Source organism: Danio rerio, chromosome 7 (genome assembly GCF_049306965.1).
Source record: "Danio rerio strain Tuebingen ecotype United States chromosome 7, GRCz12tu, whole genome shotgun sequence".
Classification (NCBI taxonomy): domain Eukaryota; kingdom Metazoa; phylum Chordata; class Actinopteri; order Cypriniformes; family Danionidae; genus Danio; species Danio rerio.
The window spans coordinates 8,574,720-8,595,948 of NC_133182.1; the positions used below are offsets into that span (position 1 = coordinate 8,574,720).

General features: G+C 34.6%; 2 protein-coding genes across 9 annotated transcripts in view; one reads left to right on the plus strand and one right to left on the minus strand.

Annotated features, from left to right (window-relative positions):
- Positions 1-378: 378 nt before the first annotated feature.
- Positions 379-21,229, minus strand: part of shtn2 (shootin 2) — a 40,617-nt gene continuing 19,766 nt past the window's right edge. For 3 of the 5 annotated variants that reach the window (XM_068222437.2, XM_021477700.3, XM_073908050.1), the window contains 10 exons: positions 21,053-21,147; positions 12,325-12,459; positions 11,797-11,944; positions 9,932-10,112; positions 9,765-9,823; positions 9,497-9,597; positions 7,004-7,033; positions 6,606-6,659; positions 6,211-6,364; positions 379-732 (listed from right to left, as the gene is read on the minus strand). In XM_068222437.2, coding sequence (XP_068078538.1) covers positions 596-732; positions 6,211-6,364; positions 6,606-6,659; positions 7,004-7,033; positions 9,497-9,597; positions 9,765-9,823; positions 9,932-10,112; positions 11,797-11,944; positions 12,325-12,459; positions 21,053-21,147 — 1,094 coding nt within the window. In that variant the 3' untranslated portion in view covers positions 379-595. Of the gene's footprint in view, positions 733-6,210; positions 6,365-6,605; positions 6,660-7,003; positions 7,034-9,496; positions 9,598-9,764; positions 9,824-9,931; positions 10,113-11,796; positions 11,945-12,324; positions 12,460-16,459; positions 16,668-21,052; positions 21,148-21,229 lie in introns of those variants that run through there. The other 2 variants (XM_073908052.1, XM_073908051.1) reach the window with 2 other exon arrangements.
- LOC141375293 (3'-5' exoribonuclease HELZ2-like) overlaps positions 16,138-21,229 on the plus strand; it is a 296,921-nt gene continuing 291,829 nt past the window's right edge. For all 4 annotated transcript variants that reach the window (XR_012383100.1, XR_012383099.1, XM_073908043.1 and 1 more), the window contains exon 1: positions 16,138-16,505. The gene's annotated coding sequence lies outside the window, so the exon portion shown is untranslated. The remainder of the gene's footprint in view (positions 16,506-21,229) is intronic.

The window sequence follows — 21,229 nt, forward strand, 5'->3', positions numbered from 1 at the left end:
CCAATGTCCATAATTAAAATTCTTGGCATAAAACTGCTTAGCAAGTATCACGGTTTGCTTTGCCATTCTCTAAATCAATAAAAGGTCAAAATAAAAGTTAACCTTGCTCTCAGTCCAAATTATTATGTGACTAAATTGCACAACAAATTTACCAGGAACGACACACAGACGGTGATTGGCAGAGAGCAATGCGGCTGGTTTTATGAATATGAAACAATTTCACATTAAAATAAGTCTATTTGTAATTCAGTAAAATGGGAAAATAACTCTGAATATTTGCGCGAGTCAAGTATTCAGGCAATTTTTAATGGAAGAATTCATACCTCAAAAGCACAAACGTCCAACACAGACGGGGGTGCAAAGAAAAGAGACTGAATATGTGCCGAAAGAATGTCTTTTATTTCGTTCATAATTCACTTTTGAATGCTAGGGGTCCTTGGGTTTTTTTTTCACCGCGCTTTATTCAGCCTTATGACATTTACTCTCAACAAACTCAGAGAGGCTTCTAGAAGCGAATAGGTGTTGAAGTCATACTTAGTTCAACATCACGTCTCTGAAAAGTGCAGAAGGTCAGTCTAAAAGACCCCTCAAAACCTCACTTTTCTTCCCATATAATGGACTCCGAAGCCTTTATGCGAGAGACTCTCTTCTCACGGTTCTGCTGAAGTCTCCGGAGGACAGGGGCGCTTCCACTTTCCCCCGCCCAGGGCGAAGAGCTCGAGACGGGTGAATCTGTGGGGTTGGAGTTTTAGATAAGTGCCTGAGATATAATGCAGCTCACAAAAAACATTCAGATAACCAATCAATATTTGACTGCTTTGAAGAAACCGCGAGGATGTGTACTAAGTGCGACCAATTCAGAGAATAAATCTGATTCTGATGTTTAAAGAATGGCTTGCTTTTATACAAATGACTAGTAATCAAAAACCCTTTTAATCACAAGATAAAGTGTCTTTTATAGGTTGAAAATTGTAAGATGCAAAGCAAAATTGCATTATAGATAAAAAATCTGTGTCAAAAAGAGCATTTTGATTTATATATTTTTTGTTTTAAGCATAAAATCTCACTAAAATAAACACACAAAAAAGTGTTAAAACAATTCCACTCTCTAATTTTTAACAATTATCAAGAAATAGCAAGTGGCACACTGAATTAATGCTAAGGTTTTGAATAAAAAACTAAACTAGAATAGTTCTGTCTGGTTAAATATAGGCTAATCAAAAAATATGCTTTTAAAAGATGTTACAGTGTACATGTGGGACCAATATTATATTTTTATTTATTTAAGTGCAACAAATTAGGAGAATAAATCTGATTCTGATGTTAAAAAATGGCTTGATTTTATACATATGACCTGTAATCAAAAAACCCTTTTAATATCAACATGATGTGTCTTTTATAGGCTAAAAACTGTAAGATGCACAGCAGAATTGATTTATACGTTACAAATATGTTTCAAAAAGTGCATTTTGATTTATATTTTGTGTTTTAAGCATAAATCTCACTAAAATAAACACAAAAAAAGAGTTGAAACCATTTTAATTCTCTAATTTATTACAATTATCAAGAAATAGCAAGTGACACACTGAATTAATGCTGGTGTTTTAAATAAAAACTAAACTAGAATGGTTCTGTCTTGTTAAATAGTGGCTAATATTTATATTAGAAAAGTTCTAGCTTGAAAGAAAGTCACAGTGTACATGTAGGATTAATAATATATTTTTATTTAAAGGCAAACAATTAGGAGAATAAATCTGATACTGATATAAGCAAAAATAGCTTGCTATAGTAATCCAAACACCCTTTTAATATCAACATGATGTGACTTCTATATGCTAAAAAGATGCAGAGCAGAAGCATAAATCTCACTAAAACAAACAGAAAAAAGTGTTGAAATTATTCGACTTTGTAATTTTTAAAAATTATTAAGAAATAGCAAGAAACCCACTGAATTAATGCTGAAAAACTAGAATTCTGTCTTGTTAAATAGAGGCTAATCAAAAAACATGCTTTTAAAAGATGTTACAGTGTACATGTGGAACTAATATTATATTTCTATTTATTTAAGTGCAACAAATTAGGAGAACAAATCTGATGTTTAAAAATGGCTTGATTTTATACATATGACCTGTAATCAAAAAACCCTTTTAATATCAACATGACGTGTCTTTTATAGGCTAAAAACTGTAAGATGCACAGCAGAATTGATTTATACGTTAAAAATCTGATTCAAAAAGAGCATTTTGATTTATATTTTTTGTTTTAAGCAGAAATCTCACTAAAATAAACAATTCCGCTCTGTTCTTTTAAACAATTACCAAGTAATATCAAGTGACACACTGAATTAATGCTGGTGTTTTGAATAAAAACTAAACTAGAATGGTTCTGTCTTGCTAAATAGAGGATTAGAAAAGTTCTAGCTTGAGAGACTGTCACAGTAACATGTAGGATTAATATTATATTTTTATTTAAATTCAACCAATTAGGAGAATAAATCTGATACTGATATAAGCAAAAATAGCTTGCTTTTATAGTAATCCAAACACCTTTTTAATATCAACATGATGTGCCTTTTATAGGCTAAAAAAGATGCAGAGTAGAATTGCATTATATGTTAAAAATCTGATTTAAAAGTGCATTTTGGAATAGATACTTTGTATTAAGCACAAATCTCACACAAAAAAACAGAAAAAAGTGTTGAAATTATTCCGCTTTGTAATTTCCAACAATTATTAAGAAATAGCAAGAAACACACTGAATTAATGCTGAAAAACTAGAATTCTGTCTTGTTAAATAGAGGCTAATCAAAAAATATGCTTTTAAAAGATGTTCCAGTGTAAATGTGGAACTAATATTATATTTTTATTTATTTAAGTGCAACAAATTAGGAGAATAAATCTGATTCTGATGTTAAAAAATGGCTTGATTTCATATATATGACCTGTAATCAAAAAACTCCTTTTAATATCAACATGATGTGTCTTTTACAGGCTAAAAACTGTAAGATGCACAGCAGAATTGATTTATACGTTAAAAATATGTTTCAAAAAGAGCATTTTGATTTATATTTTGTGTTTTAAGCAGAAATCTCACTAAAATAAACACACAAAAAATTGCTGAAACAATTTCCGCTCTCTTATTTTTTACAATTATCAAGGAATATCAAGTGACACACTGAATTAATGCTGGTGTTTTGAATAAAAACTAAACTAGAATGGTTCTGTCTTGTTAAATAGAGGCTAATATTTATATTAGAAAAGTTCTAGCTTGAAAGAAAGTTACAGTGTACATGTAGGATTAATATTATATTTTTATTTAAATGCAACCAATTAGGAGAATAAATCTGATACTGATATAAGCAAAAATAGCTTGCTTTTATAGTAATCCAAACACCCTTTTAATATCAACATGATGTGCCTTTTATAGGCTAAAAACATGCAGAGTAGAATTGCATTATATGTTAAAAATCTGATTTAAAAGTGCATTTTGGAATAGATACTTTGTATTAAGCATAAATCTCACTAAAACAAACAGAAAAAAAGTGTTGAAATTATTCCGCTTTGTAATTTCCAACAATTATTAAGAAATAGCAAGAAACACACTGAATTAATGCTGACGTTTTGAATAAAAAAAAAATAAAACTAAAATTCTGTCTTGTTAAATAGAGGCTAATCAAAAAATATGCTTTTAAAAGATGTTAGTGTACATGTGGAACTAATATTATATTTTTATTTATTTAAGTGCAACAAATTAGGAGAAGAAATCTGATTCTGATGTTAAAAAATGGCTTGATTATATGACCAGTAATCAAAAAACACTTTTAATATCAACATGATGTGTCTTTTATAGGCTAAAAACTGTAAGATGCACAGCAGAATTGATTTATACGTTACAAATATGTTTCAAAAAGTGCATTTTGATTTATATTTTGTGTTTAAGCAGAAATCTCACTAAAATAAACACACAAAAAAAAGAGTTGAAACAATTTTAATTATCTAATTTTTAACAATTATCAAGTAATAGCAAGTGGCACACTGAATTAATGCTGGTGTTTTAAATAAAAACTAAACTAGAATAGCACTTTTTTCAGGTTGATTTTCTAATATATCAAAAAATCAACTTTAAAAAATGTCAATCTCCGGGTGAATCTGCAGGGTTGGAGTTTTAGATAAGTGCCTGAGATATAATGCAGCTCACAAAAACATTCAGATAACCAATCAATACTTGACTGCTACACAACCGTGAGGATGTGTACTAAGTGCGACCAATTCAGAGAATAAATCTGATTCTGATGTTTAAAGAATGGCTTGCTTTTATACAAATGACCAGTAATCAAAAAACCCTTTTAATCTCAATATAAAGTGTCTTTTGTAGGCTAAAAATTATAAGATGCAAAGCAGAATTGATTTATAAGTAAAAATCTGATGCAAAAAGTGCATTTTGATTTATATTTTTTGTTTTAAGCAGAAATCTAACTAAAATAAACACACAAAAAATTGTTGAAACAATTTCCGCTCTCTTATTTTTAACAATTACCAAGGAATATCAAGTGACACACTGAATTAATGCTGGTGTTTAAATAAAAACTAAACTAGAATGGTTTTGTCTTGTTAAATAGTGGCTAATATTTATATTAGAAAAGTTCTAGCTTGAAAGAAAGTTACAGTGTACATGTAGGATTAATAATATATTTTTATTTAAAGGCAAACAATTAGGAGAATAAATCTAATACTGATATAAGCAAAAATAGCTTGCTATAGTAATCCAAACACCCTTTTAATATCAACATGATGTGCCTTTTATATGCTAAAAAGATGCAGAGCAGAAGCACAAATCTCACTAAAATAAACAGAAAAAAGTGTTGAAATTATTCCGCTTTGTAATTTAAAACAATTATTAAGAAATAGCAAGAAACACACTGAATTAATGCTGAAAAACTAGAATTCTGTCTTGTTAAATAGAGGCTAATCAAAAAAGATACTTTGAAAAGATGTTACAGTGTACATGTGGAACTAATATTATATTTTTATTTATTTAAGTGCAACAAATTAGGAGAAGAAATCTGATTCTGATGTTAAAAAATGGCTTGATTTTATACGAATGACCTGTAATCAAAAAACCCTTTTAATATCAACATGATGTGTCTTTTACAGGCTAAAAACTGTACGATGCAAAGCAGAATAGAGTTATACGTAAAGAAAAAGAGCATTTTAATTTATATTTTTTGTTTTAAGCAAAAATCTCACTAAAATAAACACACAAAAAAGTGTTGGAACAATTTCCACTCTCTAATTTCCAACAATTACCAAGTAATATCAAGTGACACACTGAATTAATGCTGGTGTTTTGAATAAAAACTAAACTAGAATGGTTCTGTCTTGTTAAATATAGGCTAATATTTATATTAGGAGAATAAATCTGATACTGAAATGATGAAAAATGGCTTGCTTTTATAGTAATTAAAACACCCTTTTAATATCAACTTGATGTGCCTTTTCTTTTTTTTCTAGATAAAATAGGTTTGACCGTTTTTAAAATGACTAATAATCAAAAACCCTTTTAATATCAACATAATGTGTCTTTTATAGGTTAAAGATTGTAAGATGCAGAGCAGAAATGCATTATAGGTTAAAAATCTGATTTAAAAAATGTGTATTTTGGCGTATATTTTTTGTTTTAGGTATAAATCTCACTAAAGCAAACCAAAAAAGTGTTGAAAAAATTTCCTCGCCCTAATTTCCAGCATTTACAAAGAAAAAGCCAGAGACACATAAAGGGACTAAGCTGAAAAGAAAATGAATGTATGAATGAAATAAACCCATAGTAAATTCATTAAATGAGGCTGTTTACGCTGTAAAAAATATCTGTTGATGGTTAACAGTCTCCATATTTTGTGTGTTTTCTGTTTAATTCTGGTTGTGAATTGCATTATGGGATGTTGATCTCTGCTCTGTCGACTTTTGATGTTGAAAATTCAACTCTACAGTTTAACAAAGTGACTTTTATTGACATTTTAGTCGTTTGAAATGTTTTGTAGCGTAATATACAACACTAATAAAAGGTTAAAAGTTGTTGAAATGAAGATCAAAGTCCCATAATGCAATTCAAAAGCATAAATAAACAAGGAAAAATGCATACATGCATCCCAAAATACAGAAAGCTGTTCATTTACAGAGAGTTTTGACAGTGCAGTGAAAGATGTGAGGGCACCTTTGGGTTTGGTTGGAGAGGGCGGAGTCACTTTATCATCTCCCATGGCCCGCCTCCTTCTCTGGAGCACCATCTGAAGCTCCGCCTCCCCAACATTACGGCTGAAGCGCTTGCTAGACTCCACCCGTCGAGGAGCAGACCTCCTCACATTGTCCTGTGAAGGAGAAGATGACAATAATACACTTCATTTAATATAATAATACAATGAATTCATTCATTTTCTCTTCAGCTTAGTCCCTTTATTAATCAGGGGTCACCACATCAGAATTTTTTATGTAAAGTATTTGAACTAATCACACAAACAATGTTTATTTTTTTATTTTATTAAGGCAATTGCCTGTAAATAGTAAAAGCTGTATTTGCCGTCATAAGTTTTTAAAGAGGTCTTGCTTTACCAGCATCTCCTGCAATTCCAGCACTGCTGATTTCCGGTTCTCAGACCTCTGCTCCTGTCACACACATTCAGATTTTTTTAACTATAAAGTGGTTAGGCATGTCATGAAAACTCCTCATACTCTTTATCAACTAAAATAGACAATTAAAAAAACATTACCAAACATCTGAGAGAAAAATATGTTTATGTCAATACATGGTAGAAACATATGGTAAAGAATATAGATGATTTTATATATAGAAATATATATATATATATATATATATATATATATATATATATATATATATATAYACACAYATATATATATATATATATATATATATATATATATATATATATATATATACACACACACATATAATACATTTAAATAAAACTAAATGATGCGTCACTAACCTTCCATGCATTTTCATCCTCAGATGCAACCTAAAAAGAAGCCAGAGGTCATATATTTCAGTTGGTATTTATTCAGCTTGTTGGGTTTAGGTCAGTGGTTTGCTAGGTGATCTGTATGACAAGCCCTGCTATCTCATAGATGTGTGCAAGAAGGATGTCTGAAAAGTACAACAAAATATGCCCGAGGTAACATATTTCATATTCACAAAAATGTAGACAGCGCCCTTTAGGGGATTTGTCATCTGAAACGTACAACAAAATGTACCTTAGGTAACATAGGTACATATGTACCCATAGTAACATAGTAACTAGCAAAACTGTAAACTCTAGACAGCGCCCTTTAGTGGATTTTGTCATATTAAACAATCAAGGAAACACACCCTAAGAAGCGTAATTCCAATTCATAAAAGTGTGGACAGCGCCCTCTAGTGGATTTGTCATCTGAAGCGTACAACAAAATACACCCTAAGTGACGTCATTTCAGATTCGCAAAAATGTAGACAGTGCCCTCTATTGGATTTCTCATCTGAAACATACAACAAAATATACCTTAGGTAACATAGGTACATATGTACCCAGAGTAACATAGTAACTAGCAAAATTGTAAAAAAAAATTGCGGCCACAGACACAGTTAGAAGCATGCGGTCAGCACTTGGTCTCATTCGCACACTGTGACGAGCAGAGTGCCCACATTTAAAGTCATCTTAACGTGAGCACCTAAAGGTCAAATAAGTGTCAAAACGCGGTGTTTAGTGATTATTCATTTTAACCCTCATTTTGTAATAAACAAACAAGTTGAGGATCAAAAGACGTGAAAGCGAAACCATTAAAGTAACAGCGCGCAATTCCTACTGTCGCCTGTTTTTATCATTATTAATCAAACAACGGAAAAATCCCTCACTGCTCTTAACTGAAGACTTTTGTAGCTAAAGTGTTTTTCTTACAGTGAAGATGCTTAAAGCAGTTTGTTTCATATTTTTATTCTATTCTATTTATTTCTCTTTCCTTTGCAGAGAGGAAAATAACTGTATATATGCAGTTGTATTCAGAATTGTTAGCCTTCCTGAATATTAGCAACCCTTTTCCTCCCCAATTTCTGTTTAATGGAAAGACGATTTGTTTTTCAATACATTTCTAAACATAATAGTTTTAATCACTCATTTCTAATAACAGATTTAGTTATCTTTGCCATGATGACGGCACATAATATTAGACTAGATATTTTTTAAATACAAACATTCAAATTCAAAGTGTGATTCAAAGGCTTAATTAGGGTAATTAGGCAAGTCATTGTATAACAGTAGTTTCTTCTGCACAATCAAAAATATATATTGCCTAAAGGGGTTAATAATATTGACCTTAAAATGGGTTTCAAAATATTTAAATCTGCTTTTATTCTAGCCGAAACAAAACAAAAAAGTCATTCTCAAGAAGAAAAGTATTAGAGGAAATACTGTTAAAATTCCTTGCTCTGTTAAACATCATTTGGGAAATATTTATTAAAAAAAAAATTCTCAGGAGAGCTAATAATTTTGACTTTAACTGATAGTCGTTTTGAATAATCGTGGTTACAATTATGACCAAATTAATCGTGATTATGATTTTTCCCAAAATCGAGCAGCCTTACTAAGTAGCTTAATTCAAAATCATAAAAAACGTAAACAGTGCCCTCAAGTGGATTTGATATCTGAAACGTACAACAAAATGAACCCATATTTTAGATTTGCAAAAATGTAGACAGCACCCTCTAGTGGATTTGTCATCTGAAACATACAACAAAATGCACCCTAAATATTGTAAATCAGATTGTCAAAAACGTAGACAGCGCCCTCAAGTGGATTTGATATCTGAAACGTACAACAAAATGAACCCATATTTTAGATTTGCAAAAATGTAGATGGCGCTCTGTAGTGGATTTGTCATCTAAAACATACATCAAAATGTACCCTAAATATTGTAAATCAGATTGTCAAAAACGTAGACAGCGCCCTCTAGTGGATTTGTCATCTGAAACGTACAACAAAATGCACCCAGAGTAATGTATTTCAGATTTGCAAAAATGTAAACAGCGCCCTCTAGTGGATTTGTCATATGAAATATACATCAAAATGCCATCTATGAAACATATTTCAGATTCGCAAAAATTTAAATAGCGAACTGCCAAGGAAAAGATCGGCAACCCATTTGTCAACAAATCAGGTGAATCCAGCATTTCTGCGCAAGAAGATCAACTGCTGAAGACGGCAAATCTGTCTTCTGAAACATGCAACAAAACATATTTTACATTCTGCAAAAGTATAGGCTTTGACACTTGTTTCCAGCAAGCCAGGGCTGTTCATGTCACTGAAATTGAGTCATCCTGTCATATGAACACTTTGTCGCTTACACATGCTCATGGGCTTTCATTTCCTCCACACATCTGATTATTTTCACCCAAATGGTGCAATCTATGTTCAGCGAAACATGTTTTGATTAAACAGTGATGGACTCACGTGTGGCGGTCTGAGGACGGGTTTAAGCACAATGCCTTTCTTGATTCTCTCCATCATTTCATCCACAGCTCTGGCCTTCATATCCTCCGTAATTGTGGGTTCTGTGAGAAAATCAGCACAGTATTCATTGAGAACGGAGGAGGAGTGCTCACGGCCTTTGATTTAGCTTCAACTTTTAAATTGCTGTATTGTTTCTTTCATGTTGATTTTGCGTTTCTGGCTCTGGAATCAGGCAGACGGGCTCAGATTTAAGGGATGGTTATCTTACTGGCAGTTTGAGTGGTGTTTTCTCCTGCTTTCTTTCTGTTCCTCAAGGCCTTTAATGGGCTAAAGATACAATCGATTTGCTTTAGAAAAAGGCTTTCAGTTGTATGTGCTGTCATTTGTTTTTTTTAGTGTGGAATATGTCAACAGTAAACAGTGTTGAAAACTCACTCAGTGACAAATGAAGATGGAGGAGGTGGAGGAGGAGGTGGAGGAGGAGGTGGTGGTGGTGGGGAAGGAGGAGGCGGCAGTAATGGGGGATCAGATGGATTGTCATTGGTCTCTTCTGATTGGTCAATTATGATTAAAGGGATTTGCTCCTTCTCTCTCAGTTTATCCTGGAGCAGCTTGACTTGGTAAAATAAACAGAAAAAAGTAATTATTTAATCTATCTATCTATCTATCTATCTATCTATCTATCTATCTATCTATCTATCTATCTATCTATCTATCTATCTATCTATCTATCTATCTATCTATCTATCTATCTATCTATCTATCTATCTATCTATCTATCTGTCTGTCTGTCTGTCTATTCTTCCATCCATTCATCCATCTGTCCGTCCATCCATCCATCCATCCATCCACCCATCCAACCATTCGATCCATCTATCTATCTATCTATCTATCTATCTATCTATCTATCTATCTATCTATCTATCTATCTATCTATCTATCTATCTATCTATCTATCTATCTATCTATCTATCTATCTATCCATCCATCCATCCATCCATCCATCCATCCATCCATCTTATCATCCATCCATCCGTCTGTCCATCTGTCCGTCTTATCATCCATCCATCAATCAATCAATCAATCAATCAATCAATCAATCAATCAATCAATCAATCAATCAATCAATCAATCAATCAATCAATCAATCAATCAATCAATCTGTCTGTCTGTCTGTCTATCTATCTATCTATCTATCTATCTATCTATCTATCTATCTATCTATCTATCTATCCATTCATCCATCCATCCATCCATCTTATCATCCATCCATCCATCCATCCGTCTGTCCATCTTATCATCCATCCATCCATCCATCCATCCATCCATCCATCTATCTATCTATCTATCTATCTATCTATCTATCTATCTGTCTGTCTGTCTGTCTGTCTGTCTGTCTGTCTGTCTGTCTGTCTGTCTGTCTGTCTGTCTGTCTGTCTATCTATCTATCTATCTATCCTTCCATCCACCCATCCGTCTGTCCATCTTATCATCCATCCATCCATCCATCCATCCATCCATCCATCCATCCATCCATCCATCATCTATCTATCTATCTATCTATCTATCTATCTATCTATCTATCTATCTATCTATCTATCTATCTATCTATCTATCTATCTATCTATCTATCTATCTATCTATTTTTCTATCTAAACAAAAATAAAAAACTTTCAAATCTTTTAAACAACTATTTAAATTAATATTACTAAAATAATTAAATCATTGAACACATTTACCAATATTATAATAAATATATGGCCCTTTATTTTCTGATTTAGAGTTTCTCTCAGAGGCTTTGGTGCATTTCTCACAATACAAGTTTTCCCTTAAAACTGCAAAACCTAGATGATAACCTGCAAAAGCCTGTCACTTGCGCTCATTCCTCAAAAGCAAGTCTTGATGTCAGTGAAAGTGTCAGTGTCATCAAGATGAAAAGTCCTGACACCATTGTTTAAAAACAAGATAGTCAAATGGCTTTGTCATGTTTTCATTATGACAGTTTACTCTGGACATTTTTTCAATGCAAAAAAGTCAATGCAAGTTTTGGTGACACTTCCTGAAGATGCTCAAGACAGCACAATATTCTTTTCATCTTGATGACATTGACACTTTTATTGACATCAAAACTTGCTAATGAGAAAATATCAGTTTGCAACATCAAGCAGCACAACAGGCTGTTTTTAATCTCTAAAAATCAACAGAAGTGAATGAGAACAGAAGTCTCCAACTAAAAAATTGTACTATACATGACGAATAAGGTCAATAGCGTAGATGCTTATGTAACTTATGAGCCTTACTTTGCTCCTGAAGTGCAGACACAGCTTGTTGCGAGTCTCTCAGCTGAGTCTCAGTCTCGCTCCTCTCTCTCTCGCTGATCTCCAGTTTTGTTCTTATAGCTGTCAGATCTGACAGAGAGTTGAGATCCTCTGCTGCTGTCTGAGACATCTATACATCACGTAAGATTAAAAGCAAAGACATAATTAAATCGGTCACATTCTAATGCCACATATTTGGTGTTTATGTAAAACAAGTATACTCTGATGATACAAATATGATGATATAAATATTTTAAAATATGCTCAAAATACTGGTTTGTCTATTAACATCCATGAATTAACTCATTTTATAATCACATAATCTGTTAAAACAAAACCACATGACTTTTTTATGTGCATGCTGGAATATGAATGTAATAATCAATAAATGTGTTTCCATATAGTTAATACATTTCATGCGATATTTCAAAATGTGCATAAAAAATAAAGGTGGATAGATTTAATTAAGCATGATAACTGAATGATCACGATGTGCACTGACACACTCACCTGCGTCTGGTAACACAGCCGTATCTCTTCCAGAGCTCTGCTGATGTCACTCACTTGACTCAGAGTCTGCTGGAGTTGTTTCTCGGTCTCTGCATTTTGAATCTGTCTCTGGGTTTCCCTCTGTTTTACCAGCATCTGTTGAAGAAACCAGTCACATTCATTAAATAAACATACATTAAATTACATCCATCCGTCCGTCCGTCCGTCCGTCCGTCCGTCCGTCCGTCCGTCCGTCCGTCCGTCCGTCCGTCCGTCCGTCCGTCCGTCCGTCCGTCCATCCATCTATCTATCTATCTATCTATCTATCTATCTATCTATCTATCTATCTATCTATCTGTCTATCTATCTATCTATCTATCTATCTATCTATCTATCTATCTATCTATCTATCTATCTATCTATCTATCTATCTATCTATCTATCTAAATATACATCCACCCATATACAATATCTACCTATCCATCCATTCATCCACCCATCCATCCATCCATCCATCCATCCATCCATCCATCCATCCATCTAACTACCTATCTACCCATCAGTTCATCATTAATCCATCTATCCATCTACTTATCCACCCATTATCCATCCAACCACCTATCTCAGGGATGGGCAAACTTGATCCTGGAGGGCCGGTGTCGCTGCAGAGTTTTGTTCCAACTCTAATCAAACACACCTGCTTGTAGATTTCTAGTGATTTCGAAGACACTGATCAGCTTGTTCAGGTGTGTTTGATTAGTGCTGGAGCTAAACTGTGCAGGACACCGGCCCTCCAGGACCGAGTTTGCCCATCCCTAACCTATCTATCCATCCATCCATTCATATATCCATCCATCCATCCATCCATCCATCCCTCTATTTATCCATCCATGCATCAAGCCCATTATCTACCAATTCATCTATCCATCTATAATCCATTTATCCATCCATCTTTCATAAATCCATCATCTATTCGTCCATTTATCATCCTTTTACCTTTTCATCCATCCATCCAAGTACCTATCTATCTACCTATCCATCCATTCATCCACCCACTAATCTATCCATCCATCTATCCATCCATTCATCTATCTATCCACCAATCCACCCACCCATCCATCAATCCATCTATCCATCCATCCCTCTACTTATCCATCCATGCATCAACCCGTTATCTATCCATCCATCCATTTATCATTCATCCATCTATCCATCCATCTCTCTACTTTTTCATCCATTCATAAACCCATTATCTATCCATCTATTCATCTTCCTTTATTTATTCATTCATCCATCCAACTACCTATACCTATCTATATACCCATCCATCCATCCACCCACCAATATACTTATCCATCCATCCATCCATCCACCCACCAATCAAGCCATCCATCCATTCATTAATTTATCCATCTATTTATTTTTCTACTCATCCATTCATCCATTAACCCATTATTTATCCATCCATCCGTTCATCCATCCTTCCATTCATAAACCCATTATCTATCCATCCACCAATCAATCCATCCATCCATCCACCTATCCATTCACCATACAACTATCTACATACATCCATCCATCCACCATACAACTATCTATCTACATCCATCCACGACACCAAACTCTATGTTTATTGAAAATTTTCTTTTATTTTTTAGACAGGCGACTATTGCAAAGCACTTTGACGACCTTTCCAGTGTTTTCTGTTGTGTGTTCAACTCTGTACAAGTTAATTGTTCACACAGCGGATTATCAGAATGACATTAATTCAACAGAACCTCAAAAGAATCAGTTAGGAAATTTGGCTTTGGAAAAACACAAATCAAACCGTGCATTATCTCCCCGAAATGTTCAGATAACAAGAAGCGAGCTTGTGAAAAAGCAGAAACGGCGAGCAGGAAAGGGAAGTGAAAGCCTGTCATGCATCGGGACTGTTAGGACTCTCACTTCTCACCTCCATGTGCAAGAAACGTGGGCCGAAACCACCAAAGTGTGACCCCTGCGGAGGCCAAATTACAGGGAAAAGTGCATGTGCTTGACGAGTAAACGGGCGCATCTCTTTGTGCGATGACGGCCTGTATTTTCTCCCTTTCGAATTAGTCCGTCATTAGAGCCTCTGACTAGAAAAAAAAACACACTGAACAAGAAAAAGATGAATGTGTTTTCAAAACAAGGGGAAAACAGACAAATGGAAGGGGAGGAGATAAAGAATGTCATTCACGCTGTGTGGTGTGTGGCCACACATTCAGATTGAGTTTGAGTGCTGCGCGAAACCGTCGGGGGTCCCTTTCACAGGTGAAGGCCCCCTGTTGGGACCCCCATTATGTCAGTGTCTGCAAATGGGGAACAATATACACAAAGCCGACAAAAGAGATTGCGGATAGGAAGTGTCAAACAAGGACAGGGGTTTAAAGAGCTGCCGATTTCCCAAACTGCCACCTCGACGGGTGCTAATTACTGCAGGAAGAGACGGGACACGCAAAGACAGATGCCACTTTTAAACATAGATGCTCATTTAGAGTGTATGAATGCTAAGCCAGCTGGACTGGCATCCTGAAAGAGTGCGTGTTATCTCAATCCAGTGTTTTCTTGTCTTTGTTTTGTGTTTGTTTCATTAATGCAGGTTCATAGTCATGAGTGCGATTTGACCGAATCCAGTCCAAATCTCCCATGACCCTTGCACACATACTTGAGTAAATCGGAAGAAAACACACTTCTATCTATTAACTGAGATGTTGTGGTGTTTTTTAAAGGCTCCTATAGGCCTCTGAGTGAGAAGTTTGTTTTTATGTCCTCTCTGGAGAATAAACTAATTAATTTATGTAAGTTTAACAAAGCTAGTCTGTGTATGGGTGATTCGAGAATTGTGGGGTTAATGTAAATGCGGTTCTTGTGTTGGCACAACATGAAAGAATTAGGTTAACTAATTAATTTTGATTAATTAATGTGGATTAAACATAAAAAATTGAAGTTGTCACAAAAACCCTTAAGAATTGTGTTGTTTCAGCTTATTTAAGCAGTTTATAAATAAACAGAATAAACAGCAAACATATTTTTTGCATACATTTTGCATCTAAAAAACGAAAACATTTATGATAGGGTTCCACACAATTCATTCATGTTGTTCCAACACAAGGCGACGCAGTGGCACAGTAGGTAGTGCTGAAGTAGGTAGTGCTTCAACGTCTGAAATGCACCCACACCTTGCACTGCAACAAGATTATTTGTGTATTTCCTTTTCCCTCTTAATTGTTTTACATTTAAAGTACATTTTTAAACATTTCGTTCTTAAAATTTCTGATAACTGATAAATTACAGTGGAGTACAATGAGCTAATTTCTTCATAGATCTTCTGGAAGACGAAAATCAGGTTATGTCAGAGTGATTTGTAATCTAAACAGATGTTTTTTTTTTGCTAAACTGTAACACAAGTGACAACTACAGGGCACAAACAACTTTCATCATTTTATATATGCCTATTTATTTATTTATTTATCATTTTTTTATGTCATTTATAATATGTATTTGATTAATAGCCAACATTTTTGTATTTTAAATGATAGAAATATCAGTTTTAGACCTCAAAATAAAGCACCTTCCTTGATGTTTTGAATATTACTAAAGTAATTAAAACACATTTGATGACTTTAAAGGGTGTAAACGTTCAATAACATATTGTGTCATTTAAAAAAATAAACAAAATTGTGAATCTAAAGATTGTCTAAGTGTAGTATTACTGTAAAGCCTAGGGACAGAAAATAATTAAGTTTCTGTAAACAACCTGCTTCCGGTTGATCGCGCGCTTTTCAAACGGCCTGTTTTACGTCCGCATTCGCCATTTTAGCACGCTTGCGTCGTGTTTCGCCATCGTTACCGGTTTCTGGGTCAAAACTGTGGAAATTTCGAGAAGACTGCGTTTTTTCCGCTTCGTTTTCCCTCAGTTAAAAAGAAGAACATCTGCCCGTGATTTTGAGGTAGTTATCAGGAGTGTCACTGAGAATTATTTCAGGTTATATCATCACGAAACCAAATTCAAGGAGTTTTGAGACATGTTTAACGTACATCCAACCGGAGAACACACAACGGAAATTACATTGATGATAAACTCAAGTCAACAGAATTCAATCAGATTTAAAGCCTAAAGGGTGCTGTTTACCTGCTTGTCAACCTCTATGGAGCTGACAGACGTCTTCAAACTGTGGGTGAGTAACGTTAGCCTAACCTACTTGACTGCATCATGGTTTGTAGCTTCATATTAACCCTTGGCATACATGTAAAATAATTGTGTTTAAGTATTTCATACAATATTTATGTTGGGTTTAAAGTCTTCATGGTTCACTGTGGTTTAAATGAATGCTATTTGCGAACAGACTGGTGTTTGTATGTTGATGAAGGCTTCCAATAACAATCCCGTGCAGGGTTGCCAGGTTAAAGGAAAACATTCCAGCACAACGACAACTCCCACCTTAAAAACCTTTCCTTGGGCAATGCCATTAGGGTAGATGTGCATGACTTTTTCGTTTGTGCTTGTGCTAGATCAGGCATGACCAACCCTGTTCCTGGAGATCGACCTTGCTGTAGATTTCAGTTGCAACCCATATCAAACACACCTGAATGTAATTATCAAGTGCTGTTCAGGTCTTAATTAATTGGTTCAGGTGTGTTTGATCAGGGTTGGAGCTGAACTTTGTTGGAAGGTCGATCTCCAGGAGCAGGGTTGAGCACCACTGTGCTAGATGATTCAATCACAGTATACTGTGATTCTTTTGTAATGTGTTTTAAAATGTTTTTTTTTTAATTCAGCTTTTTTGCTGGTTTATGTTGTGGCATGGATTAAAATCCATTACTGTTTTATCTAAAAGTTAACATTTGTTCAATAATTCATCTTTTAAATATTTAAAATCTGAAGACCTGGAAGAATCTGATTCTGAAATTCAAACTAGTTTAAATACTAAAAAAAAAAAACCCTCAAATCTGCCCAATAAAAAGTTGCCATTTCCTCTTTGTACAGAGATATTTGCTGGGTTCCCGCAACGGAAATGGTTTATATTTTATATTTGACTACAGAATAATCAAAAAAGCTCTATAATAATTATCAATTAATAATATTTGGGAGGAATATTTATACAAGATTGTGTTTTATTTAGTAATGCGCAGGGCCAGACGGAATCTGTGGACGTTTTTTGCTATTTCTGCAGAGAATTTTGGTAAAAATCTGCAGATTTCTGCAGAATTATTTTGGAAGTCTCCAGCAGAGTATCATAACTGAAACCTTAATGTATGAAATAAAAAGTGATAAATTACTGAATAAAAACTGAATAAATTCAGATATGCACATTTTTGCCGACATAGTTATTGTTGAAGTGATGTATTATTGGTAGTTCATAAATTCTGTATATTATTTTAGTATATTTCTTTTATATTTCCCCCCACGATTTTCTTTTTGCTATTCTTTTTATGTGGTGCTAAAGTATAATGAAAAAAGTAGCCAACACAGTCTTGTTAGGAAGCATTTGTGTTTCACGAGATGTCGATTTTGCATCATGTGATTATACAGAAACATGCAATATTGTAAAAAAAGCTTTAACAGAGTGTCTTAAAGTCTTAAAATCCCCTAAATTTCAAAAACTAAATGTCTTAGGCCTTAAAATGTCTGAAATGTTGACTTGTAGGTCTTAAATCATTTTAAACCGGTCTTAATTTTCCAGTGTCCATGTAAAGCTACCCAATCAGGCCAACACCCATACAGTCACCAACAAAACACCTCAATAACACTTTTAACAAAACTATTTACAACTCTATTCAGCAATTTGGTTCCTCACATTAACATTTGTAAGTTATATCCATGTATTTAAAGGCCATATGTGGTGAGACTGGGAACTGTGCTGGCTATTTTACATTTAGTTTACTATAGTTTTTAAAGCTTGTTAAAGAAAAGTTTTTTATAAAAAAAAAAAAAAAAGTATTACATCAGTCACTTAAAAATTACAAATTAATAATAATAATTTTTATTTATGTAGCGCCTTTCCAGAGCTCATGGACACTTTATAAGGAATGCAACAAAAAGATAAACAAACATACATGAGGTCAATATAACAAACTGGAATTACACGAACAAGACCTAAGAGTCATATGAGCAGAGTAGTGGTGGATCAGATTAAGTGGTCAGTTTGGCAGAACAGAAGCGACGCATTCAGAAAATAAGTGAGTCTTAAGTAAGGATTTGAATTCAGAGATATTATTAGCAGAGCGGAGTGAGCGTGGTAGAGAGTTCCAGAGTTTGGGTGGAAGAACACTAAATGATCTGCCCCCCATTGAAGAGAGGCACTCCATGGCCACTTTATCAGGTATACCCTACTAGTACCAGGTTGGACCGCTTTTGCCTTCAGAATTGCCTTAATCCTTCTTGCAGGGCTCGAAATTAACTTTTTTACTTTTTTACTTCAAAAATTTAGGAGCACCAGAAAAAATTTAGGAGCAACCACCAAAAATGATCGAGCACTGCTGCAAATTGTATTTTAAGGGATTTATTGTATTTTAAAACAACATCTATTAGGACTAACAAAAACCAGAAACAACTATAACTAATGCTGAGATGACATTGATATTTGTGTGCAATAATTCCAAAATGAATGTCGAATTATAAAATATTAAGGATGATGAAAATGACAATAATAGTAACAATGAACTACATTTGTCATCATCATGCTGCCTTGAATGTGCTTGAATGAATTATGAAAAATAAATGTATAGTTAGCATCAATTAAAAATGAAGCATTGCAGTAAGAAATATTTATTTTGTACTGCTGTTTTTATATGCATGTCAGTTTGATAAATAATATTTCTGCTACAAAACAAACAAAAGATTATAATAAATAATTAAATTCAAGGCTGAAAGCTGCAAAACAGTCATCAGTAACTAAATAAAATAATAATAATATACACCTCAAACAAGAATAGACAAAAGAAAGTAAGTAAAGTCTCACTTCTATCACTCTTTAAAAGTTTTGGTTTCAGTTTGTGTCAATTTAAATGTTCAGTCTGAGCTGATTTTCATGTTTCTGTGTTAGTGGAAAAGCAGGCGAGTCAGCCGACCCAATATATGAGCAGGTAGAGCAGGATTTTTGCGATGACCACCGGTGCAATACCGCTGTTTGTTATGAGCCGCATTTTCAGTGTAAACTTAGTAAAGGCGAGCTTCTTTGGCGATGATATGTACAGTATTAGATTTGACTTTTAGCGTACATTTGCGCTAAACATGCAGTGAATGCAACGCATTGAGATTCGGGCGCTTTCTCCGAAAACACGTACTTAAATGATCTCAGCTGGCGGATCAATATTCACCACATGTCATGATCGCTCTCATCTGCGCCTCAACTTTAGGTGGGGTTTGCAAACCTGCGTGCTTTAAGTTCTCACTCTTCAGCCGTTTGCATTTCCCGTGGTCATAAAAGCTCCTTCCCTGTCATCTGACAGCGGAATACCTTGAGTAATTGACAGTTTATAAAAACCAATATAGCGGCAAGGAAGAGCGATTCAGCACGTTTTTACAAAAAATCTAAACAGGTCGCACTACAACCATTATCTGCAGTCGCACTAATGCTCCCATATATACTATGAGGTTGCATAGATTAATTTTCGGGCACTGCTGCAAATTGTATTTTAAGGGATACAAATTATTAAAATGGTCGCAATTTCGAGCCCTGTTCTTGGCATAGATTTAACAAGATACTGGAAATATTCCTCAGAGATTTTGCTCCATGTTGACATGATAGTATTACGCAGTTGCAGCAGATTTGTTGGCTGCACATTCATGATGCAAATCTCCCATTCCACCACATCCCAAAGGTGCTCTATTGGATTGAAATCTGGTGACTGTGGAGGCCATTTAAGTACAGTGAACTCATTGTCATGTTCAAGAAACTAGTCTGAGATGATTCGCGCTTTATGACATGGCGCGTTATCCTTCTGGAAGTAGCCATCAGAAGATGGGTAAACTGTGGTCAGAAAGGGATGGAAATGTTCAGGAACAATACTCAGGTGGGCTGTGGTGTTGACACGATGCTCAATTGGTACTAATGGGCCCAAAGTGTGCGAATAAAATTTTCCCCCACATCATTAACCATCATTACCAGCCTGAACCGCTGATACATTGATTCTGCTGTTGTAGCCTATCTGCCTCAAGGTTGGGCATGTTGTGGATTCAGAGATGCTTATCTGCAGACCTCAGTTGTAAAGAGAGGTAATTTGAGTTACTGTTGCGTATAAGCTGGAACCATTTTTCTCTGACCTCAGGCATCAACAAGGCATTTGCGCCCACAGAACTGCCACTCATTGGATATTTCCTCTTTGTCGGACCATTCTCTGTAAAGCCTAGAGATGGTTGTGTGTGAAAATCCCAGTAGATCAGCAGTTTCTGAAATACTCCGACCAGGCCGTCTGGGACCAACAACCATGCCATGTTTAAAGTCACTTAAACAACCTTTCTTCCCCATTCTGATGCTCGCTTTGAACTGCAGCAGATTGTCTTGATCATGTCTAAATGCCTAAATGCATTGAGTTGCTGCCATGTGATTGGCTGATTAGAAATATGCATTCACGAGCAGTTTGGATAGGTGTACCTAATAAAGGGGCCGGTAAATGTATATGCTGCATTGTCTAACTGAAGTCATCTTTATCAATTAAGGTATTTAATGTATTTATATTTGTTTATTTATTCATGTTTTCTGCATGCCATTTTAATGATTACCTGATGTGCGAAAACTTCAGCATGCTGCCTGAGATCTTGCTCCATTTCGAGCTTCTGAGAGATCTCTGTAAACTCATCCGTGACGAGCTGAGACACTGGGACACAATCACACACAGAAATGACTGTTATTCCATTGTTTTATAGTGCTCAGCAATGGTGAAATACTCACTGAACTCA